At 33.2% G+C, this 26636-nt stretch overlaps 1 protein-coding gene across 1 annotated transcript in view; it reads right to left on the bottom strand.

Annotated features, from left to right (window-relative positions):
* Positions 1 to 3178: 3178 nt before the first annotated feature.
* LOC126885219 (carbonyl reductase [NADPH] 1-like) overlaps positions 3179 to 26636 on the bottom strand; it is a 43713-nt gene continuing 20255 nt past the window's right edge. Inside the window, exons 3-4 of the mRNA XM_050651672.1 lie at positions 13426 to 13664; positions 3179 to 3519 (exon numbers count right to left, since the gene is read on the bottom strand). Of these exons, the coding sequence (XP_050507629.1) occupies positions 3201 to 3519; positions 13426 to 13664 (558 nt within the window). The 3' untranslated portion in view covers positions 3179 to 3200. The remainder of the gene's footprint in view (positions 3520 to 13425; positions 13665 to 26636) is intronic.

The raw sequence follows: 26636 nt of genomic DNA, 5'->3' as shown, positions 1-26636 counted from the left end.
CCTAGGCAACTGCCTATATTGCCTAATGGATAAAGCAGCCCTGGTGGAGATAAAATACAGCCCTGTCGTACTCCTCGTTCTATTGCAATTTTATCAGTTAACTGGTCTTCTATTTTAATTTTTGCCGTTTGATTGTAATAAATGTTTCTGATAATTCTTAGATCTTTGTTGTCAATTCCAATTTCTTGCATTAGAGTTAATAATTTGTCATGTTTTACTCTGTCAAATGCTAAAGCATACGTATATATCACAATTTACATCCCTGCATCTCTGAAATAGCATTTGCACAGCAAAAAGGGCCTCCCGTGTTCCCAGAGCATCACGAAATTGGAATTGTGTTCTTGTTAGTTGTTCCTCGCACTTTGTATATATTCGTTAGTGAATGACCTTTAGAAATGTTTTAAGTAAATGGCTCATAAGGCTTATAATTCTATAGTCTTCGCACTTTCTCGCATTGGGTTTTTTTGGAAGATTTATAAAAGTTGATTCTAGCGATTTTTGGGGAATTATGCGTGTGTCATATATTTTGTTAAATATATTTGTCAACCATTTTATGCCGTCGTAGTCCATAAGCTTTAAGAATTCGGAATGAAAATGATCAGGGCCTACTGCTTTACCATCTTTGGTACTTTTGATGGCATACGTTACTTCTTCAACTAGAAGTGGAGGTCCGTTTTCGTAGTTGGTGTTTGTTGTGATGCCAGTGTTACTTCGTATATCTTGAAAAGTTTTTTCCACGTATTTAATCCAAATATCCCTTTTCTGTTCTATTTCCAATACAGTGGAACCTTGATAAGTCGGATTAATCGAGACTGCGGCCGATCCGATTTATCGAAAATCCGAGTTAGCCGGAGAATATGGTAAAAATTAATAAAACACGGTATACTTACAGATTACTCCATTATAATTGCAAAAACATGAAATACATAAAATATGCACAATATATCTAAATTACGTACAGTTGTATACAGTATTGTTTATTTCTTGGTAAAAAACATGGTCAAAGTGAAAAAATGTTTGTTTTGTCTGATGAAAATCGGTTCGGGTTAGCCGGACTTCCGGGTTATCGGAGGCCGACTTATCGGGGTTCCACTGTACTATGTTTCTCTGATTATCTGTCAGAAATCCAGTGTTCTTGTGTTTACATAAGCCTGCAGCTTCTTTGATTTTTTTATGGAGATTAAACCAATCATGTTTTTGTTCTAATAACTCTATCTCTGTACATTTCGAGCTTAACCAATTTTCTTTTGCTATTTTAATAGCCCTTTTAATTTCGTTATCTATTTTGTTGTAGTTATTCTTATTATCTTTAGCTTTTCTTCTGTCTTCCATCGTACATAGAATCTCCTCTGTCATCCATTCTTTGTTCTTTCAGGTCTCAAGTATTTCTCTGATATTTCTTGACTTACTTTGTGTATCTTTTCTAGTTCTAACTCTGTGTTATCAATTTCTGTATGAACCCACGTTTCTTCTTTTAGGCGTTTTTGTACCTTTCCTTTTACTGTTTTATTTTTCAGTTGATTAATATCGTATTTCCGAATTTTTGGTCTTTGAATTTTCTTTAAACTAAGTTTCATTTTGGCGACAAGTGGATTGTGATCCGATTTTATGTCGGATCCCGGGTACGTTTTTACAGATGTTATAAGTTTCTAAATCGTTTGTTGACAAGGATATAGTCCATTTGATTTCTTACTGTGTAATCTGGAGTATCCTGAGGAGATTTCCACGTATACAGTCGTCTTGGAGGAAGATCATAGAAGGTGTTTGTGACTACGAGCTGTTCTTCAGTTGCAAATTCAATCAAACGGTCTCCACGTTCGTTACGTTCTCCTAGCCCAAAGGATCCTACTAAATTTCCACTTTGTCCTTTGCCAACTTTGGCATTAAAGTCGCCCATTATTAGTAGTATTTCGTTTTTCCGAATCCTTTAGACAATATTAGTAAGGTCACTGTAAAATTCTTCTATAATTTCTTCTGGGGCGTCCGCTGTAGGAGCGTACACTTGAATATTTGTTTTTATGGGAGTTGTGTTTAGCTGAACTAAGAGCATTCTTTCTGACACAGGTACAAAGTGATTGACACAGTTAGCGATTGTAGCATTAATAATTAGGCCCACTCCATTTACATGTTCGTTTTTAAGATTTCCTGAGTAGAATATTTTGTGGTCTTTGATAACTCGGTGTCCCGTATCTGTCCAACGCATTTCGCTTATTCCCATAATACTAATCGAGAGTCTTTCCATTTCTTGAATGGCATTATAGATTTTTCCCTCTTCGTACATTGTTCTAACGTTCCATGTACCTATCTTTACGGCTGCTCGCAAAACTCTTAGAGATCTATCATCTAGAATGTATTCTGGTTCGTAGGGATTTTTCTTGTTGACGACCTGGAAGGCCTCACGGTCTGAACTAGATTTACCTTTTCTGCCGGATCTTGAAATCCGATTTTCATGATCAGTAGTCATAAGTTTTTTATCACCATGATAATTGTACTAGAGATACTTGCAAGAAGTCTTTAATGCAGTGGTTTCTCCTTGCCTTCTGCATCCTTATGCCGTTCACTAATATCATAGTTCCTCCGCCTTTGAAGCCAATTTCTCAGCTTCTAGACAAAAGAGTGCCCTTGTGTGAGTAACTTGTTATGTTAGAAATATTATTTCTCACAATTGGTTCCCACCAAAGCCATAAATTCCAAAAAAAAAATTAACATAGGCATTACTACACCCTTCCTCGAGGCACTTCGAGTGGAAAGTTATGTTGCAAAATTTTTCATTAAGTTATCACGAAAAAGGATAAAATGTTAGATTTTTTTCCAACGGCGCGACTGCTCCCGTGTTAAGCTGTTTTTTTTGAGGAACGATTTGTAAATTGCCTTGGGGGAAATATAAAGTTAAGTTTTGAAGGCACGCTGAAATTTTCTTTTGGAGAATTGGCCGCATAATTTGATTTTAAACAAGTCTAAGATGTATTTATTCGCCTTATTATTCACGTATAGTAAAAATATCGTAACACCTGCAATGCAATGATTCTGACAAGTTTAAAATGAAGTCAGTATTGTTCTTTACCGTTCATTCGGAACAACCAAGTCAATCTAATAAGTTACGCATTATGTTGAAATGTGCAAGTAGAAAACTACAATTGTTTTAGGTTTTGGGTATAAATAATTTACAAACAGGAGGTATGTGTTAAATTTTTATTGACTTATTTTCGTGGTACACTATCAGTATACCAATCAACGACTTTACAATCCTGCCAAATATATTTTCCTTTTAAGTTAGCATCCAATGCAGCAAACAACGTACTTTTTGCTCCATCTTCAATGGATAAAACTCCTTTTTGAGACGTCATATCTGTTTTTACATATCCAGGATGAACTGAATTGATGGATATGTTACGATTAGGCTTTTCTTCATCGAATAGTCGCTGTTGAATGTTTGTTAATGCCGATACGCCAACTTTTGACACTACATACGTGGAACCTCCCCAACCTTCTTCCACTGTCTTGTCGTTTTCAGCTGATCTAAAAGAAAATAAAATATTTAAATATTGCAATTTCACATGCGTCATCACAATTCTTATGACTTATGACTACCTATAAGAACACTATAGTAAAATTTACGTGAGTAATTAAGTGTTGACTAGAGACCGAAATACACTTCTCCAAGAAATTAACGCACCACCTTAAAAATTATTCATTTTTAATGTCTCGAATTTCCTAAACCTATTGTCCGATTTAAGTGATTTTTTTGATACCTTATTCTTTAACATTATCGCTGTAATAATATTGTCAATAGATAGGTAAATTGTCATTGTATACCGGGTGTACCAATCAGACTGGTTTTTTCTCAAAGTTCGCATGACCCTGTGGAATATTCTAGCATTTATAAAATACTGAAATTAAAACTCAACGATAGCCTCATGTTTTCTTAACATTCTATTTTTTTATTCATTCGCTTATGTTGGACAATAAAAAAGTTAGGAACTTTAACAACTAGCCTTGTTTGTCGTCAATAAGGGTGTTTTTAAATAAGTATGGCAAACTTTACGGGACAATTCTGCATAAAAAAATAATAACAGTTTGCTTTATAAACGTACAGTTGAGTCCGCGAGTCTTTACCCGAGCGTCATTAATACCTGGCGAGATAAAACACATACTTTTTATTTAGCATCATTCTCTTCCACGCATGAAATTAATGACAAACCAGCTGCCGCCTGTTATTAAGCAGAGACACATGTTATTTTTATGAACGATTTAGACTCAGTGCATTGAAAAGAGATAGGTACAAAGAAAGACGATTGGGGATGTCTTCACATATTTTAAGTACAATTTCTGACGTTTTGGTTTGTTTACTTTTGTGGCTGTCAGTTTGTTGAATTTTTTGCTGTTATTTTGTCGAATTTTTGCATTTTGAAGTTTTTTATAGTATACAAATAGTTGTTTTCACAACTAATTTTATATTGGAGTTAAAAAATTTTGTAATAAGTTTGTTATTTTACGATAAATTTTGACAACGTACAAAGCATGCCCCGCGCACTCTAGTAAAAAAATGTAATGGTATTTAGTTTCCTTCCAATTTTACAGAGGCGCTGATGTCGGCATCGTGATTGGTGGAACATGACTTTGACAAATCTGGCCTGGCACTGACTAGATTTTGTATTGTACGGGATTTTCGAGAGGACGCGTGTGTTTTGTAGTTTGTTTGTGTCACCATAAAAAGATATTCATTCGTGTTTTTTGATATTTTTGTTATTTTGTAATCGAGAACCTTTTTAAAGTTTTTCTGATTGTAAGGTAGAGATTTTCTGATTGTAGGTCCCTACTGTTTATCCAACAGTTTTAAAATACACATTTTATTTCGCGTTTTGTTGTTAGGTCTAATGGCCGATCAGCTGTTGTGTGCAGACGGTGGAAAAATTCAACAAGTAAACATATATTTAATCCAAATTAAATACTCATATTTCTATGTAAAATGTCACATTATTGTATAAATAAATAATTAAGAAACAAAAGTTGTTTGTGTTTTACCTTTATTGTCCACTTGAATAAAATAATATTAAATATTGGAAGTACCGTATGGAGGCTATGATGTACCTAGCATGGAGGCTAATTACCCTTCCTATCCAATCAACAACAAGAACGTTTAAAATTTCACACCTATCATGTCGAAGCTACATACCACTTATGTGGAGGCCAGATTTGTAGTATCCTTCCAATTAACCAGGTGCTGAAATACGTGACATATTTTTGGAAGGGTAAGATCGCATTCTACCCAATCACACAACACTTTTTTCTATGGTACAAAGCTAACCTCATTGTTGACACAGTTGAATGCTTGTGTTTAAGGTTCCGCCAAAGTGAATAAAATAACAAAAAGAAAATATGTTATCGAATTTTTTTATAAATTGTTTATTTATTTATTAATCAATGATAATAAAATAATTTATTAAGCTACTTCAAATGTAGCTGTAATTATGCACCAAAATTTTAAAGCAAAACTTAAATTTGACATTCTATTTATTTGATAACGTCAAATTTTATACTATAACCCGTGATCGGAATAATATCCACGTGCCGTTGCGTTTAGTAAATTTCCAACTTATTTCGTATGCTTTAAATGATGACGCACGGGTAAAGACTCGCGGATTCAACTGTATGTCCGCAAATGCTTCGTTTCCGAGCTAGGGGATGTTGAAATTTTTCTTACAAACTGACTATTTATTTATTGCTCTAAAACCGGTTAAGATATGCGAATGAAATTTTGTTGGTTTTAAGAAGTAGTTATTGCGCATTTTTTTTATATACAATCAGGAATTTAATATTCACCATTGGCGCGCATTCGGGTAATATGACCCTTATGTGCGCCAATGGTGAACATAAAATTCTTAATTGTATGTCAAAAAATCCACAATAACTACCTCTTAAATCCCACCAAATTTCATTTTTATATCTTAACCAGTTTTAGAACAATAAATAAATTGTCAGAATGTAAGAAAAATTTCAACATACCCTATCTCGGAAACGAAGCATTTGCGGACATACGTTTATAAAGCAAACTGTCATTATTTTTTTCATGCACAAATACCCCTTAAGTTTGCCACACTTATTTAAAATCACTCTGTATTGATGAAAAACAAGGCTAGTTGTTAAAGTACCTAACTTTTTTATGATCCAACTTAAGCGAATTAATCAAAAAACAAAATGTTAAGAAAACATAAGGCTAGAGTTGGGTTGTAATTTCAGTATTTTATAAATGCTAGAATATTCTACAGGGACACGCGAACTTACACCCGGTATACAATGACGATTTACATGACTGGTAGCAATATTATTACAGCGGTATTGTTAAAGAATAAGACTATAACATATTAAAAAAATTACTTAAATCGGACAACAGTTTCGAAAGGAAGATAGGAAATTCGAGACATCAAAATGACCCATTTTTAAGGTGGTGCTTTAATTTCTTGGAGAAGTGTATATGCAAAGTGTATTTTTTGCAGATCTGGCACATTTTCCATTAAAGGCCTAGGCGGGTAAGATGATAAAAAGTGCCCCCAACTCGATTCGAATTAGATATAGGTCACCGTTTAGCATATATAGTGAAACTAACTTTCTGAAATTTTTAGCCCCCTAGGTGGTCATGTGACCCACCTAGAGCCTAATTAGGGTTTTTAGGTTTTTATTTTTTATCTCAGCCGCATCGGGAACTAGCGAAAAACTTTAAATAAAAAAGTTGTAAGATTTAAAAAGTTATGTGCGAAAAAAAATATATAACGTGTATTTTTGCATACTGTTTCACCCTGAATTTTTTCGTTTTTTTTTTAGTTTTTTAATACAATTTTATACATATTTTTCAAAAAAGGTAACACCGTCACTAGAATAGGTAAAAAACTGAAAAATAATTTTGGTTTGCATAATAAAAATTTTTTGTAATGCCATCCATTTTCAAGATACAGGGCGTTGAAGAAAACAAAATTTTACACATTTTTTACGATTTTGCCGAAACTACTAGCAACATTGTAATAAAATTTGGCGAGTTTTAAGAGGTAGTTGTTGTGCATTTTTTGACATACAATTAAGAATTTTATATTTATCATTGGCGCGCATAGGGGTAATGGCCTGAACTTTTTAAAGAAAAAAGATAGTACGCCACTGACATATTTCAAATTAACAATCGTTTTTGAATTCCCCGTTCAATTTGTGACAAAAAATCTATCTTCCTATTTTTTCATACGACGCGCCATTTTTATTCAAAAAATAAAACATCTTAACCCTTACAAAGTATTCGAACTTCTATGAAATAAAATACTACTATAGTAGTTTCTAAATCTACATAAACACATCCATTATAAAAACTAATTCGAATACTTTGGAAGCGTTAAGATATTTTATTTTTTGCAGCAAAACGGCGCCTCGTATGAAAAAATGAGAAGATAGTTTTTTATCGCAAATTGAACGAGGAATTCAAAAATGATTGTTAATTTGAAATATGTCAGTGGCGTACTATCTTTTTTTCTTTGAAAAGTTCAGACCATTACCCCTAAGCGCGCCAATGATGAATATCAAATCCTTAATTGTATGTCAAAACATGCACAATAACTACCTCTTAAAACCCGCCAAGTTTTATTACAATGTTGCCAGTAGTTTCGGCAAAATCGTAAAAAATGTGTAAAATTTTGTTTTCTTCAACGCCCTTTATCTTGAAAATGGATGGCGTTACAAAAAATTTTTATTAAGCAAACCCCAATTATTTTTTAGTTTTTTACCTACCCCAGTGACGGTGTTATTGAAAAATATGTATAAAATTGTATCAAAAAACGAAAAAAAAAAACAAAAAATGCGGTTTTTTATTTTTAAAGGGGCGTTTCACCAATTTTAAAAATTTGAAAAAATTTTGGGTGAAACATTATGCAAAAATACACGTTATATATTTTTTTCGTGAAAACGAATGTCATAGTTATTTTTTATACTCATTTAAAATTTTAAAATCGTTTAAAAATTTAAATTTCCCGCCAATAATTAAAAAAAAATTTTCGGGAAGATATTTTTAAAGCTTACAACTTTTATATTTAAAGTTTTTCGCTAGTTCTTGATGCGGCTGAGATAAGAAATAAAAACATAAAAACCTTAATTAGGATCTAGGTGGGTCACATGACCACCTAGGGGGCTAAAAATTTCAGAAAGTTAGTTTCACTATATATGCTAAACGGTGACCTATATGGAATTCGAATCGAGTTGGGGGCACTTTTCATCATCTTTCCCGGCTAGGCCCTTTCATATTATGTTTATAACAAATTGCATAGGTAATTGTAATAAAAAGTTTTAGGTAAACTAGTAAACAAAACAACCTTAATATACAAGCAAAATAAAACATAATTAGGATCTTTTAGTGGGACAGGTTTTTCCGAAATCCAAAAAGGGGTGAAAGTGCCGGTGAAGCTTTTAGGAATAAGTAGCTGAATGAATCTTCAAAATTTGGTTTCATTTACGGTTTTCGCGTCAAACACTATAAATATGTGCAGGGGAGAGTGGGGCACATTCGGCCCCATAATTATTGTTTTTAGGTAAAAAGTACAAAAAATGTTTCATTAATTTAACTTACAAACAAAAAAGTAAAATTTGTACTTTTGTCCATTTAAACAGTAAAACAATTTTTTTGAATATATTTTAGTTTTTTTGTTAATAAATAAAAAAGATTGTGCCCTCAGGGGCACAATCAGCCAGGCCAAGGGGAACTTTGGGTCACAATGTTTTAAGGTATTTAGAAACGATATTTTTACAAGTTAAACTGTTTATTAAAGGAAGAGTTATCAAACATTGTTTTGAAGATACAAAACATGGAACAGTAAGAAAATTAGCACATCAAAAATGAACTAATGAACTAAAAAAACATAATAATGTCTAATAACTAACAAAGATATTTACTTAACCGTAATTCCTTCAAAGTTGTAGTGAAATGTCACTACATGTGGCATGAATACTTGATTTTTCGCAGGTTTCTGTGTCCTTTATTTGAAGAAAATAAAATTTATTAGAATTTCCCCTGAGCAGCAAATATTTGACAAAATATTCAGAATCAGATATTCTTTCAATCACATTTCTAACATAATAAACTACTGTTGTTTTCAGTTCAAATTTTACTAATATGAAAGTGTCTTTTATGAGTCCCTCGCCGGATTCAAAACTTCTTTGTCCTCCGTGTCGTCACAAAAAATACTATATTCCGATTCACTGCTAGAGCTGTAATCAAAAACTTTTTTTTTATTTTTTGGATTTTTACTTTCTTTGCTTATATATTGGTATTATATTCTTAATATTGGTTAAAATTTTTTGCTTCTTTCTTAGAGTACTGTCCTCTTTTGCTAATTTCACTTTTTCTTTTATTGAAGATATTCTTCTTTAGCGGCGAATCGATTGAGGGTAAAATTGTACATTTACCGCGCGCCTGCGCACACTGACAGTATGTAGTTCATTGCTAATCTTTCAAGATAGGTATGTATGTATCTGTAACCGTGCAAATAAGTCATTAAAAGAATATATTAGTGGTTTTAGGAAATGTATTATTTATTATAATTCTTGTGTTTTTGGTTTAATAAAATATTATGTAAGCATAACATTTTTACACTATATGTCGCCGTGTTGTGTAATTATATCCGAAACTTACATATTTATTTCTAGTGCCTCGATGGAGTAGTTAGAAATGCGTTAGCACTGAGATTGGAAGGTTGCGTGTTCAATTCCCGGGCGATTCATATTTTTTTTTATTTTTGGTTGTTTTAATAAAAATTTTTTGAAAGTGGTAGATAAGAAAGTTAGTTTGATTTTTAAATAAAATACAAATAACCTTTTAAGTATATTTACTTCGTTTAAATTACCTATTATATAATAGAAGAATATCTTCTTACGTGCGTACATAGTACACACACATTCTTTTTTTTTTCATTTTTTATTTCTTCCAATCGCTGTTTTCAGGAGTTTCTGTATAAATTCTAGATTTTCCTTGGTTTGATTTAATTTTTCTTTTTTTATCTTGACTTTTTTTAACTATTGGGAAAGGTCTTACATATTCCGGAATTTTGCTCGGAACTGTTTCGTCGCTGTCGATCCCCGACTTTTTATTATTATCTTGTACAGAGTCATCAAGGACTGTGCCGACTCTTTTTGAAGTAGATGGCCGATTATTTATTTCAAAATCTACTAAAAAAACGACTACTAAATTAGTGTGGGACACAATGGGCCACTCCCAAATGTACCCCATTAGGCCGGTCGAAAGTACCCCGCCTGATTTTGCAAGCATGAAAAATTTATTGTGACCTTCTGGTTTAAGTTCGAGGATATGTTAATGCATATTCTGAAACTAGAGATTTTCAACCTAATGTGAGCAAATTTTTACAAAAACATGTGAACAGCAACTATCTAAATTACATAAAATATTTTTTTTAAACTTTTCTTTAGCTTGAAAAAACACACTAACAACAAAACAAATATTTGGACGCTGTTTATTGCAGAAATATCAACAACTAAAGTGCAGATGCATTGTTGCCACATTTATAGCGAAAAATGGAAGCGAAATTCTGCTAATTTAAAATTTTATTTGCAGTTGCTGAATCTGCCCGCAGGCCGAATGTGCCCCACTCTGCCATACTGAGACAAATTTTAAGAGCATTTATAGTGTAATTTTACTAGGTTACCCGTGACTTGTACAGATTGCCATGATGGTCTCCAACATCCGAAAAGGATAGGCACTACAAGAAGAAGAAGAAGACCCGTGACTTCGTTAAATTGTTTATATCGTGAGGTGTAAATTAAGTGCTTGGATTCAGCCATATCTTGGATTAAAGCTGGATGGAGGAAAAGTATTTTGTCGAGCTTGCTCTAAAATTAGTAACTATTTTCATTTCAAGACAAGTGCAAGCCACTGTCAACGCATGTTTCGATAAAGAAAGGAGAATAAGCTTTAGGTGTTTGTTTCAGATTTCTTCTGATAAAAAATTTTAAATCGATCAGAATGCCAAAGATACCTTCTCACTTTATAAAGGAAATTAACTTTGGAATTACGTTTGAGGCTAAAATTGGGTTGACTTTAGAACTAATTGGTAATAACTTAAGATTTACACTTGGATTTTACTTGAACAATCTTTGGATTTCCTTAGGATTACGTCGGAGCAACATTGCAATTAACTTCGGACCTACATTGGAATTGATATCGGACCCATATTGGATCCTAACTAAATGACAAAATAATAATGTCAAATATGCGAAATTACAGAAAATAAATGTAAAGAACACGAAAGGTATCAAAAATAGCTTACCGTTTGTCAGGGATCTTGAAGATACGAGTAGAGTAGTAAAGAAAAGAGAGACGTTCTCACAAACAATTTATTTTACAACTGACGACCGGTTTCGCTGTCTACACTTTGCACAGCATCTTCAGGTCCCGGTTAAAGTAAAATTAAATGCTACAAACAACAAAAAACCAGAGTTAATTAAGTGGTCTGGTTTAAATCAAAAGTTAATGATCAAGCCAATCTCAAAGTACATATATTTATGCATACACATAAATACCCACATGTACGTGCGTATGGTGTGTAACCCTCACACTCACATACATGCACGCATTTATATGTAGTGGTAACAAAAGTATGTCAAGTACAAGATATACACTTACTTTCCGGTATAAGGGAAGAACATAGTAGTAGTATTCAATATCATAATTTATCTCTGCACTTTGCTAAAGGGAGGGTTGGTAGAGGGATAGATTTGAATGTAATGTATTAACAAAACATTGGCAGGATCTTGAGGGGATTAGTAAGAAAACACGACATTAAACCGAGAAACGAAAAATTGTTAGTTATATATAAAGTGATGTTATTTTTAATTAATTGTGTAGATTTTATTTATATAGGATTATTAGATGTTGTTCAGGATGTTCAAGAACTTATAGATGTAAAATTGGGTGTGCAATTTTTAGACAAGATTGGTCGGATATGCAATAGTTGTGATCTGATTGTAAACATTTGTTTGAAGAATTGAAATTGAAAAATTGAACAATAGTAATTTGATAAAAATTTTTATCATTATAAAGAAACCATCTAATTCAACTCAAACAGGTAATGTTTTAAAAAATTTTTAAAATTTTAAATTAATTTTAACCTACTCAACTGTTTATTAAATTCAACAGATATTAACATAAATCAAAGATTTTTTCATTTATTAATTTTTTCATATATTACTTCTTCAACTTTTTTAGTTATACTTCATAAAGTTTCATTGCTCTACAGATAATTATAACTTTATATTACAATAAATTTAAAATTACCTACTGCATTATCTATACACTTGACTTTAATTCTGAATTAGTTATTAATGATTTTATTGATTGACACTTTTAATATAAATTTTTTTATCAAATTACTATTGTTCAATTTTTCAATTTCAATACTTCAAACAAATTTTTACAATCAGATCACAACTATTGCATATCCGACCAATCTTGTCTAAAAATTGCACACCCAATTTTACATCTAAAGTTCTTGAACATCCTTAACAACATCTAATAATCCTATGTAAATAAAATCTACACAATTAATTAAAAATAACATCACTTTATATATAACTAACAATTTTTCGTTTCTCGGTTTAATGTCGTGTTTTCTTACTAATCCCCTCAAGATACTGCCAATGTTTTGTTAATATATTACATTCAAATCTATCCCTCTACCAACCCTCCCTTTAGCAAAGTGCAGAGAAAAAGTATGATATTGAATACTACTATGTTCTTCCCTTGTACCGGAAAGTAAGTGTATATCCTGTACTTGACATACTCTTGTTACCACTACATATAAATGCGTGCATGTATGTGAGTGTGAGGGTTACACACCATACGCACGTACATGTGGGTATTTATGTGTATGCATAAATATATGTACTTTGAGATTGGCTTGATCATTAACTTTTGATTTAAACCAGACCACTTAACTAACTCTGGTTTTTTGTTGTTTGTAGCATTTAATTTTACTTTAACCGGGACCTGAAGATGCAGTGCAAAGTGTAGACAGTGAAACCGGTCGTCAGTTGTAAAATAAATTGTTTGTGAGAACGTCTCTCTTTTCTTTACTACACTGGTATGGACTCACACATGCAACCCATTCATTATACGAGTAGAGTTTCACTAAATACTGACTCAGCGTAAAATTAATTTAGATCAAAAAATATTCCATTTTATAGGAAAAAACATTCAAAAGGTGATACATATTAAAAAGGAGAAGTTCACCAAACTAACTTGGCAATCTTTCGGTGCTTTTTTGAGGGATTATCTTCTACATTTGCAAAACAATGACCGGCAGCAATTTAGTCAAAAGAGCAAGTTGTTTGGTTTTAACGGGGAATTATATGACAGAATAGTTTATGGAATGTAGGCAAACTTACTTCACAAATCTTTCCATCAGCTTAGTAAGTTCGGGTACTGTCAAATCCCTTTTTGAAAATTCTTGTCTAAGAGCTTCAGACGGTATTCTAAATAAATGTCCTGCAGAACTAGATACATTTACCACTTTTGCATTGTTTCTCAGCAAAGGAAACAAAGCTTCACAAACTCTAAGTGTTCCAAAATAATTTACTCTTACAGTTTCTCTTGCTTGCACACCCACTGGTTCGGTTGCATCAGACTGAAAGTGAATTTAAAAAATGCAATTAAAATGGAAACAATATAAAGTTTAATGAATATTGGTGCTCATAGTAGTGACTGTTTCACGTAGTGTTGGAAAATTCTCGAGAATGAAAAATCGGAGAATAGTCCCGAGAATATTCTCGATATGGAGAATTTTTTGAGAATGAACCTTATGACGCGCTTATGGATATTGTTAATGATGAAATAGGGTGTTAAAAATCATTAAATTATATACAAAATTATGAGACGAAACAACAGTGTTCTTTATACAGTGAGCACGTAAAGGTTGGAATAAATTAATTTTCTCGGGAATGGACGATTTTGGAAAAAAATCCAGAAACAGGTCAATGTTTATTTTTAAATTGCGACTTTTTGGCATATATATCATACTAGTGACGTCACCCATCTGGGCGTGATTACGTCATCTACGATTTTTTTAAATGAGAGTAGGAGTCGTGTGATAGCTCATTTGAAAGGTAATTCAATTCTCTATTCAGAAAAAAAAACATTAAAATAATTATTTATACAGGGTGTCCAAAAAACATTTTTGAAATAAATTTATTGACATAAAAAGAAGAATGTGTGTAATTTATTTAACTCAAAATACATTTTACTCCTATCAGAAAACAGGAAATGTTTATTTGACAAATAAATATTGTTTTTTTGCTTAAATTCAGTATTAAAGCAGCCACCCACCTTCCTCTTGACAGTTTGAACATTTAATTTAAGCGAAAAGCAATGATTATTTTTCAAATAAACATTTTTTTCTGTTTTCTGAGAGCAGTGAAATGTATTTTAAATTAAATAAATTACTTGCATTCTTCTTTTTATGTCAGTAAATTTAATCAATTTTTTTTGGACACCCTGTATAAATAATTATGTTAATGGTTATATTAATGAATAGAGAATTGTATTACCTTTCAAATGAGCTATCACACGACCCCTATTCCCAATTAAAAAATCATCGATGACGTCATTACGCCCAGATGGGTGACGTCACTAGTATGATATACAGGGTGTCTGCGTAACTTGGAACCATGTGGGAAACTTTTTTAATATCAATTTTACGAAAAAAAGTCATTCTTTATAAAGTGCTCTGCATAGTCTAAAACCTAAGATGCAATCATCAGATATCAAATTTTGTCAACAGGATACGAGGTATGTCAAAAAATATGAATTTCGCTCAAGAGCAAACTCCCTTTATATTTCAAAATAGCAAAAAAATGTATTATGAAAAGTTATTTGTAATTAAAAACCATATTCAAATATGCAATAACAGCCTTCTACTTGAAAAAAAAATTCTGAAATTTTCCTAAATTACCGATTCCGAAATCATTTTTATTTATTAGACATGTAATAACTCTTTTATTAATAATTTTAGGAAGAAAAGTTATTCTTCATAAAAATATGTGCATAGTCTAAACCTCAAGATGCAACCATCAGTTATCCAAGTTTGTTAATTTTATACGAGGTGTGGAAAGAATTCTTTCTAAATTCATATTATTTGACACACCTCGTATAAAATTAACAAACTTGGATAACTGATGGTTGCATCTTGAGGTTTAGACCCTGCACAGATTTTTATGAAGAATAACTTTTTTTCCTAAAATTATTAATAAAAGAGTTATTACATGTCTAATAAATAAAAATTATGTTCTTAATCGGTAATTTAGGAAAATTTCAGAATTTTTTTTTCAAGAAGAAGGCTGTTATTGCATAGGTATTTGAATATGGTTTTTAATTACAAATAACTTTTCATAATAAATTTTTTTGATATTTTGAAATATAAAGGTAGTTTGCTCTTGAGTGAAATTCATATTTTTTGACATACCTCGTATACTGTTGACAAAATTTGATATCTGATGATTGGACCTTAGGTTTTAGACTATGCAGAGCACTTTATAAAGAATAACTTTTTTTCGTAAAATTGATATTAAAAAAGTTTCCCATATGGTTCCTAGTTACGCAGACACCCTGTATATGCCAAAAAGTCGTAATTTAAAAATAAAAATTGACCTGTTTCGGTACTTTTTTCCAAAATCGTCCATTCTCGAGAAAATGAATTTATTCCAACCTTTACGTGCTTACTGTATACAGTGCTAGTCAAAAGTCCGTACCCCCCTCGTATCTTTTGAACGGATTAACGGATATACCTATAATAGTGAAATTTGGAGGGAGGAAATAAAGGGACGTAAGCTTTTTAACTAGTCATGCCAGGTGACGTTATTATGACAGATGACTTTACAGCGCCACTGCGACAGATATTTTTAAATGGAACCTTATGGCAAGTAATACCTCGTTTGAAAGGTATTTAAAATACCTATTCAGTCATACTAATTTTGTTTGGTTTAAGCTAATTTTGATGAATAAATGAAATAAATATAAAATTGTAGTTTCGCATTTAATTAATAAAAATTCAAAATTCCGCATATGATTACTTGTCAAAAAGGTTGACGTTGACGTAAAAACTACTAGAAAATTGAAAAACGTCAACATTTTTGACAAAAAAACAATAGACAAGCATTTGAATTTTTATTAATTAAATGCGAAACTACAATATTACATTTATTTAATTTATTCACCAAAATCAACTAAAACCCAAAAAAAATAGTATGACTGAATAGGTATCTTGAATACCTTTCAAACGAGGTATCACTTGCCATAAGGTCCCCTTTAAAATTATCGGTCATAGTGGCTCTGTAACGTCATCTGTCACTATTACGTCACCTGTCATGACTAGTTAAGAAGCCTACGTTCGCTTATTTCCTCCCTCCAAATTTCACTATTATAGGTATAACCGTTCAAAAGATACGAGGGGGTACGGACTTTTGACTAGCACTGTATAAAAAAATACAAAAACTACAGAAAACAAAATTTATTTGACAAAAAAAAATGAAATTTTCTTAACAGCAAATACTGGATGTGATGAGCTAATCTGAAAAAGATGAGGCCTCAGATTCAGAATCCATTTCTATCATTAGCTCATCCTGGTCATCTTCATTATGCATTTCAATGTACTGATGAGAAGTTGTGGGATTTTGTTTTTCACTAGTCGCCAGCTCAGTCATGGATTGGTCTACGTCTAACAATTTTAAATTGTGAGCAATAGAAGTTACATTATCAGCCCGTTCACCAGTAAGCCGGTTTCTTTTAGAAGAGTGGATAAAACCATAAGTACTGAAACTTCTTTCAGTCAATGCACTGGATGAAGGCATGCTTACCGTCATTGGACGAATCTAACAACTGTGTTGGCTGAAAAGCAGTTGATGAATGTTTCTGTTGATCCTTTTCAAATAATTGTCTCGCTCCCACTGGACATTTAACACATTTTACTAAATGTTTTGTCATTCTTGTTGCATTTTTCAAGTATCGACTATCACAAAATTTGCAAAAGTACTTGTTTTACCTTATACACTTTTAATTTTACAGTAATTCCATATATTCCTTTTAAAGCGAGCACCAAACTCCCGCGAAGTTACTTCGGGAAAGTTCACCGAAGTCCGAAGTAACCGTCACTACACACTCGTTCTACTTCGTGAGGAACACATTCACGCCGGGCGATAAGGACTTTGGTTCCTTTGACTTGGTCTCAAAAACCGCCACAGAATGCAAGTAGGCCGAGGCGAGGCGCAGCAAAGTCGCATGAACAACCTGTCTACACTCTCGTACTCGCTGAACTTCGATCGACTTCGCGAGTAGTATACTGAGCGTTTTAGGTGTTTTAGTAAATTATGCTTTACTTCGATCCATTCTAAATATTTGCACGTTAATATAGCACCAAAACAATAAATACTGACACTGTAAACACCCTAGCTAGTGATTCATGGGATTTCCCAGCCCCGGCTACTTAGATTTTCGGGGATTTCATGAGCGGAGCGGCAAGTAGGTGTTTGAGCTTCAAGAATAATAATGTTTGGGATGCAAAAAATATACGAGGTGAATTGGCAAAAACAATATAGAAAATTCACGAAAATAATTTTCTGCCCGAGAATATTCTCGCTGAGAATTTTCTGGCCGAGAATATTCTCGTTCTCCAGAATATTTCTCTTCTTACATCACTAGTTTTACGAATAAAAAACAACAATATGAAAATAGTATTCGCTCCGTGCATGACTGACGCGACACCTAGCGTCGTTACCTGACATTTTTGGCAACCGCAGTTTAAAGTTAAGCATTTGATAGAAACATATTGTGAAGTTGCAAATTATTAATAATTAGTTTTTTAACGATACTTTTGCAATTTATGTATAAAGTGGATATAATATTAAGAATTGCGTTTCCAAAAATTCATCACAATTTATCTTTTCAGCCCCAAACGGAACAACAAGGAAAAAATCTATCCTCGTTTTTAACCCTTTAATCGGCAAAATATAAATAGGGGGTTCAACTTTCTGAAAATTTTGGTTTCGTGGCAATTTTGCTAAGTGAAACACGAATGGAAAGTTAATTTTTTGATATCGTTATTGACTCAGCCACAATGTGAAAAAGAAGAATTCCGGCCGTACGGCCGGTATATCGTTCTACAGGGAAAAATTAACTAGTGCTTTTTTCTTCCTAACGTGCCCTATCAAGTCCCCTTGACGTTGGCGATTAACATGGCGAAACTGTCTCTGTCTTGAGCTATTCTAAATAGGTGTTCTGCTTTCTTTATTCCCGTCCACTCCCGGATATTCTTCAACCAAGAGGCCTGCTTTCTACCAATTCCTTTGCGTCCTTCGATTTTACCCATCATAATAAGTTGAAGAATATTATACCGGTCTCCCCTTACTACGTGTCCAAAATAGGCCATCTTTCTACATTTGATGTTATCAAGCAGCTCGCGGGTAGCATTTGCTCTCTTAAGGACTGCCACATTTGTCAGCATAGCTGACAGTGCTTTTTTATTGCTTATAAAAACATTTAAATTGTTATTGATATAAACTTGATAAAAAAAATTAACATGTAAATACTAATGAAAGAAATACATTAACGACGGACGTAGTAGTCGTTCCAACAATTCTTGGCACCGGAATGGCATACATGTAGTTGACATTTCAGGCAGAAAGTGTGTGTTTCTGATTTCTTGCAGTATTTGCAAGCCTTTTTACTACCTGGAATCCATTCAGGAACATGATCTACTCCATCGTAACATACGTCTTCAACAGGATGCGTTGCCTTTATACCAGCTTTAGTACTATTAGTAGTGAGCGGTGAATTTGAATGTCGACCAATGGGTCTTTTCTGAACAGAAGAGCACAGAGCTTGAGCACTTTTCACACGAAATTGGAATAGTCTCATGTTTTTTTCTTGTGAAACTCCTTATAGTCCTGTCGCCAGGGGGGAGTACAACGGCCTCCTTAATTCAGATGGACTTACCCAAGTTTTTTTTATATATTTTGACCCGCAGAATACGAATTTTTTGGGTAACAGTTTATCCGGATGTCGATAAGATTGTTATAGACAAAGAACTTGAGGAATTACATAACAGCGATTTCTCGCAAAACAAAACATCTTTTTGTATTTTTTGGGTCATTTTAAGCAAAAAATATTCCTACAAGTTTTTTCGTAGAATGCATAGTTTTCGAGATAACCGCGGTTGAACTTTCAAAAAATCGAAAAATTGTAATTTTTGAACCCTAATAACTTTTGATTAAAAAATAAAGTAGCAATTCTGCTTACCGCATTTGAAAGTTTAAGTCAAATTATATCGGTTTTGATTATTTGCATTGCTAAAAATTTATTATTTTATTGTTAAACAAAGCTATAAACACCTGGTATGTGAGTGATGTTTTCTATAATTTCTCATTTAAAATCGAACGAGTAGGTGGAGTAGCTACAAGTGCAAGCGAGGCAATTTCTACGTAGCATGCGTTAAAACGTATGTATTAGGCACGGGAAACACTCTGTGTGTTTATAGATTAGTTTAACAATAAAAAAATTAATTTTTAGCAATGCAAATAATCAAAACCGATATAATTTGACTTAAACTTTCAAATGCGTAAGCAGAATTGCTACTTTATTTTTTAATCAAAAGTTATTCGGGTTCATAAATTGCAATTTTTCGATTTTTTGAAAGTTCAACCGCGGTTATCTCGAAAACTATGCATTCTACGAAAAAACTTGTAGGAATATTTTTTGCTTAAAATGACCCAAAAAATACAAAAAGATGTTTTGTTTTGCGAGAAATCGCTGTTATGTAATTCCTCAAGTTCTTTGTCTATAACAATCTTATCGACATCCGGATCAACTGTTACCCAAAAAATTCGTATTCTACGGGTCAAAATATATAAAAAAAACTTGGGTAAGTCCATCTGAATTAAGGAGGCCGTTGTACCCCCCCTGGCGACAGGACTATTATTTAAAATCTGTTTTAGCAGCATCTGCATTATATGATCTGATATAAAATGAACGCGTTTGTGACAGCCATATCCAGAAAATGGTAAAAAGATACGTTTCATTGCATCCATTGTTTTAATGCGCAATTCACTTTGCCCCATATGAGATTCAATGAGGTCAACTCAAAGCAAGAGAAAAAATTAGTATTGCATTGTGACTTTTCGTGTTTGATTAGCATGCCTGTGCCAGTGAAGCCCCCCCGCTGATGGTACTATTTGTGGTCCCGTAGCTTCTACAGTTGGTAACGGGGATTTGGGTCTTTTCTTTGGTTTTGAAATTAGTGGTTGTTGCTAGTTGTGTGGAAGTTGATGCAAATGGTTCTTTTGATGCTAACGGTACGGGTGATACTGAAACGTCCATTTGAGTATGCGGATCAGTTGTTGGAACTTCTGGTGATGTATTTTCTGATATTATAAGTTCCGGCAAAGTTAATGTTGCCATTTCAGAAGTAAATATATTTGCATGTGGTTCTGAAACACCCACTAAACCTTCACTAACATCAGTGATATTACCTAGCTCCAACGGAAGGTTCGTGGAGAGCTCCAAATCAATGATATTTTCAGGTAAACAGGAAAAAATGATCTCATCCTTCTCGGCTGTAAGCACATAATCCGGATCGGCTATGTTATCATCATCATCTTCGTAAACTATCTCGTCATCTGAATCAAGATTAGAGTTCACGATGTCGTCGATTTGTTCATCGGTTATTGTGGAAAGATCGTATTTTGTCATTTTTTCCGCGTCTGTCAGCTTGTTATACCTTTTCGCACCATACTTTCTTCGTCTTTGAGATCTATTATTTTCCATGTTCTACAATAGAAAGAAAGAAATGTATAAATAATAAAAGTAAAATAATACAAATATGTACTTTTATTCAAATACGCGAAGTACTTATTTTACCGTACACCGACAAGCCGGCCAAAAGGCGGGTATCACTCAACACTCAAGAACAGCACTAATTTTATATTTTTCACCAAATACGCTAGTAAACTATCAAACAAACACTATAAGTACTTACCAAAAAAAATATGAAATCAATTGGACAACTAGAACTATTTTATTTTACGGTTCGATTACACGTGTTCCAGAGCAATAATTTCTACGTACGATTCACTTGCATGTTTCCACGTTGACCATATATTATCTCTCAAGTAACTGAACCTACAACTTTTAAACCGTTACCACTTTTCGACACTATTCTTGCCGAAAAGCGGTGTAGTCGATGTAAGAGCAAGAAGAGAAAATAATTCGATTATTTTAATGCCGGCCTTATGGCGGGATTACCGATTAAAGAGTTAAACTAGGAGGAGTAATTCAAATTTACCGCACTGTAATGTTTGTTTGTGATTGGCCTAACTGCAGGCAAGTATACTCCACTAAATAATGAAATTTTGGCAATATTAACATTTATGAAATTTTGACACTCGTGACTATTTTTCTTGCGTTAATTAGTCATTTATTTAATTTTTAGATTTTTAGTCTGCATTTATATGTATAAAAAAACTTATGTTTTTAGAACTCTTTGGCGAATTGTTATGTCTTATAAATTGATTATAAGATTACTGGATTACCGTCGAAGGCCGATATACCAAAAAAAAAAGATGAATGTGGAGATTTTTATAGTGACATTATTTGGTGTGTAAGAGAACTGTCAAAACATTAGAATGTGACTTTTCATTATTGCCATGTAAAAATTTTGACCTACGTAATATCGCTTTTGTAGTAAAAATACTATACCTACTTTTTTGGCAATTATTAGCACAATTAAATACTTACGCAACATTTATTTATCATTTTTGATAACATTTGTTATATATAGTATTAGTTTAAGAGCTGGGAGCGGATTTTGTGCGTGATAAGTAATATGGAAAAACTATACGTGGATATGTTGAATTAGTTGTGTACATGATTTTCACCAACGGCCGGAAACCACAGTTTTGGCCGAGGGTAGTTATAAGGGGTCAAAGTCGTTTATTATTTTTTTTATGACGCTCATGATCGAGATAGTGCACCAAAATTTGGGAATAAGTAGGTCATGACGTACCTAAGTAAAATCTCTAGGGGCGCAACGCTGCGTGGCCGACAAAGGGGTGGGGATAGGGGTGAATATAAAAAATATAAGGGGCTTTTTGCGACGTTCGTGATTGAGATAGTGCACCAAAATTTGGGAACAAGGAGACCATGAAATAATTAAGTATAATCCCCAGAGCCGGAAACGGGGAAGGAAGGTAGTTATAAGGGGGTCAAAGTCCCTTTTTTTATTATTTTTTTTGAGACGCTCATGATCGAGATAGTGCACCAAAATTTGGGAATAACTAGGTCATGAAGTAACTAAGTACAATCTTCAGGAGTGGAACAATGCGTGGCCGACAAAGGGGTGGGGCAGGGGTGAATATAAAAAAATGTAAGTGGTTTTTTGCGACGTTCGTGATTGAGATAGTGCACCAAAATTTGGGAATAAGTAGACCATGACATAACATAAGTAATATCCCCAGAGGTCGAAACCAGAGTGGCGGATGAGGGTAGCTATAAGGGGTAAAATTCGCGGTTTTTATTATTTTTTTTTGTGGCGCTCACCATGGAGATAGTGCACCAAAATTTGGGAGTAAGTAGGTCATGACGTAACTAAGTAAAATCTCCAGGGGCGGAAAGCTGCTTGGAGTACAAAGGGGTGGTAGGCAGGGGTGAGTATAAAAATATATGTGGGTTTTTTTGCAGTTCGTGATGGAGATAGTGCACCAAAACTTGGGAATAAGTAGATCATGACATTACTAAGTAAAATCTTCATGGGCGGAACGCTGCGTGGGGGACAAATTTTGTGCCAGGTAACAAAGAAAATAATACACACTGCGACTTTTACCCCTTAAAACTACCCTCATCTCCAACGCTGGTTTCCGGCTCTGGGGATTTTACTTAGCTAAGTCATGGTCTACTTATTCCCAAATTTTGGTGCACTATCTCAATGTAGAACGTCGCAAAAAAGTCCTTATATTTTTAATATTCACACATACCCCACCCCTTTATCGGGCACGCAGCGTTCCACCCCTGGAGATTATACTTAGTTACCTCTTGACCTGCTTATTCCCAAATTTTGGTGCTCGATCATGAGCGTCACAAAAAAATAATAAAAACGGCGACTTTGACCCCTTATAACTACCCTCGTCCCCCACCTCGGGTTTCCGGCTCTCAGAATTTTACTTAGTTATGTCATGGTCTACTTATTCCCAAATTTTGGTGCACTCTCTCAATCACGAACGTCGCAAAAAACCCTTTATATTTTTTGTATATACCCCTGCCCCACCCCTTTGTCGGCCACGCAGCGTGCCACCTCTGGAGATTTTACTTAGTTACGTCATGACCTACTTATTCCCAAATTTTGGTGCACTCTCTCGATCATGAGCGTCATAAAAAAAATAAAAACGGCGACTTTGACCCCTTATAACTACCCTCGGCCCCCACTCTGGTTTCCGGCAATTGGTGAAAGTCATGTACACAACTAATTCAACATATCCCCGTATAGTTTTTTCATATTACTTATCACGCACAAAATCCGCTTCTATCTCTCCGACTAAGTAAAATGGGGATTATATATGTACAGGGTGTAACAAAAATACAGGTCATAAATTAAATCACATACTCTATGACCAAAAATAGTTCGATTGAACCTAACTTACCTTAGTACAAATGTGCACCTAAAAAAAGTTACAGCCCTTTGAAGTTACAAAATAAAAATCGATTTTTTTCAATAGATCGAACACTGTTTGAGGTTTCTTATTGAAAACGGACATGTAACATTCTTATGATAGGAACATCTGAAAAAAAAATTATAGTGAAATTTGTATACCCCATAAAAATTTTATGGGGGTTTTGTTCCCTTAAACCCCCCCAAACTTTTGTGTACGTTGCAATTAAAGTATCATTGTGGCACAATTAGTTAAACACAATGTTTTTAAAACTTTTTTGCCTCTTAGTACTTTTTCGAAAAGTTAGTTTTTTTTGAGATATTTTGAATATTTTGTCAAATCCACCACATATTTGTGTACTGTTACGTACGATTTTAGAGACTTGGTAATAATATGAAAATTTATTTATAAATTACAGTTTGAGGTATACTTTGAACCATATTAAAAAAGAAGCCACATCTCGATAAAAGGTGCCTTATCCGAAAAATACTAAGAGGCAAAAAAGTTTTAAAAACACTCTATTTAACTCATGGTACAGCAATAATAGTTTAATTGGAACGTACACAAACATTTGGAGGGTTTAAAGGCACAAAACCCCCATAAAATTTTTATGTAAACATATTAAAAAAGAAGCCGCATCTCGATTAAAACTGGTTTATCGAAAAAGTACTAAGAGGCAAAAAAGTTTTAAAAACATTGTGTTTAACTAATGGTACTACAAAAATAATTTAATTGGGACACACATAAAAGTTTGGGGGGGTTTAAGGGAACAAAACCCCCATAAATCTTTTATGGGCTGCACAAATTTCAATATAATTTCTTTTTAGGATGTTCATGCCATAAGAATGCCACATGTCCATTTTCATTAAAAAATCTCCAATAGTTTTCGATATATCGGAAAAAATCGATTTTCATTTTGTAACTTCAAAGGGCTGCAACTTTTTTTGTGTGCATATTTGTACTAAGGTAAGTTAGGTTCAATCGAACTATTTTTGGTCCCAGAATATGTGATTTAATTTATGACCTGTATTTTTGTTACACCCTGTATAATAATAAAATTTGCTTACTAAACACAATGGGGAAATTACATGAAAAATTACTTTGTAAAAGACTAAATCAAATAAGACACGAAACTGGACTTCATCCAAATCAATATGGCTTTAGGGAAGGAAAATCAACAGAAGATGCTATTAATAAAGTTTTTAATATAATTGGGGGGAGCACAAAGAAGTATGTTTTGATGATCTTTATAGAGTTTCTGGAGCTTTTGACAATTTATGGTGGCCGGCATTATTCGAAAGACTTCGACAGATGCATTGCCCCAGAAACTTGTACGGAAGTTTCAGAAACTATTGTCAAGACCGATATGCCAGCTTAAGTTGTCCAATGGATAAAAAGACGAGACATAACTAAAGGTTGTCCACAAGGTTCAGTGTGTGGACCTATTTTTTGGGACATAATGTTAGAAGAACTGCTGGAACGGTTAGCTGTGGACCCTGAAGTTCTAGGGAGCATAGCGTATGCGGATGATTTGCTACTTATCATAGATGCTAATTCAAGAAGGGAACTAGAAATAAAATCAAATGGAGTACTTGAAAATATAAATGAATGGATGAAAAAAGTTAAACTAACTATATCAGAAACAAAAACAACATATAGCCTTATAAAGGGAAGACTTGAAAGAAATCCAAGTATACAAATAAGAGGGAAAGCAATAAAAAGAACAAAAATAACTAGATATCTTGGTATCATAATCGATGAACCAAGACTCTTTACAAACCATATAAATAGCGTCTGTGAGAAGGCAGCGAAAGTCATGCATTGCATTGCAAGCCTAGCACAAAGGGAGTATAGAATTCCGTTCCAGCATATGCGCGTATACCTGAGTACGATACTTGCCTCAATTGTAGGGTACGGTGCAAGTGTATGGGCACACAGACTAACAAATAATACAAATATTGAAAAACTGAATAAAGCACAAAGATGTTTCCTTGTTAGAATGACAGGAGCCTTCAGTACTACAGCAACATCAGCTTTTAACAGTCTTGACTGGTGTAATGCCCATGCACTTGGAAGCACAAAAACGTGAATGTAGATATTGGCAAAGAAAAGAAAATTATGAAAAAATAATACAATTAATGGGAATAGAAATCAGAACAAAAAGAGAATTAGAAGAAATATTAAATAGAAAATGGCAAAACGAATGGGATAATTCCCCTAAAGCAAGACGTCTCTATAATTTTATTCCAAATTTAAATAATATACCAAATTATTTTAACCCAAAAAAAGGATTAATACATTTTCTTACAGGGCACGGTCCATACCCTACATACCTACATAGATTTAACTTAAAAGACAATGAATATTGTGAATGTGGAGAAATAGGCACACCAGAACACATAGTATTTAATTGCGAAAGACAAACAAATGCACAAGGACTACAAAGAATGAGAAGAGACCTTGTTGGCATAAATATAGAAAATATAATACAAAATGAAGAATTATTTAATACACTAATCAGCGGTTCTCAATCTGTGGTACATGTACCATTGGTGGTACATTTCATTATTTGCGGTGGTACACAAAACGCATAAACAACCAAAATCAGCACTACTGTTATAGTTAATTAGATTACCTGGCTAGATAGATTTCAGTTAGGTGGTACCAAAAATTATATAAAGTATTTTTGGTGGTACATGATTCAAAAAGATTGAGAACCGCCGCACTAAATAATTTAGCGGACATAATATCAAAGAAACAATTAGAATTATATAATATTAGACGAAGAAGAAATCAAGTAAATAATATCCAACCTCTATGAATTTGAATAAGAAATTATACAGAAAAAAAAATTAAAATTACATATAAAAATATAAAATAAAATATTGGAATAATTAAATAAATATTTATAT

Source organism: Diabrotica virgifera, chromosome 5 (assembly GCF_917563875.1).
Source record: "Diabrotica virgifera virgifera chromosome 5, PGI_DIABVI_V3a".
NCBI lineage: Eukaryota > Metazoa > Arthropoda > Insecta > Coleoptera > Chrysomelidae > Diabrotica > Diabrotica virgifera.
The sequence above is the reverse complement of the archived record's forward strand: the minus strand, read 5'-3'. Positions and strand labels throughout refer to the sequence as shown.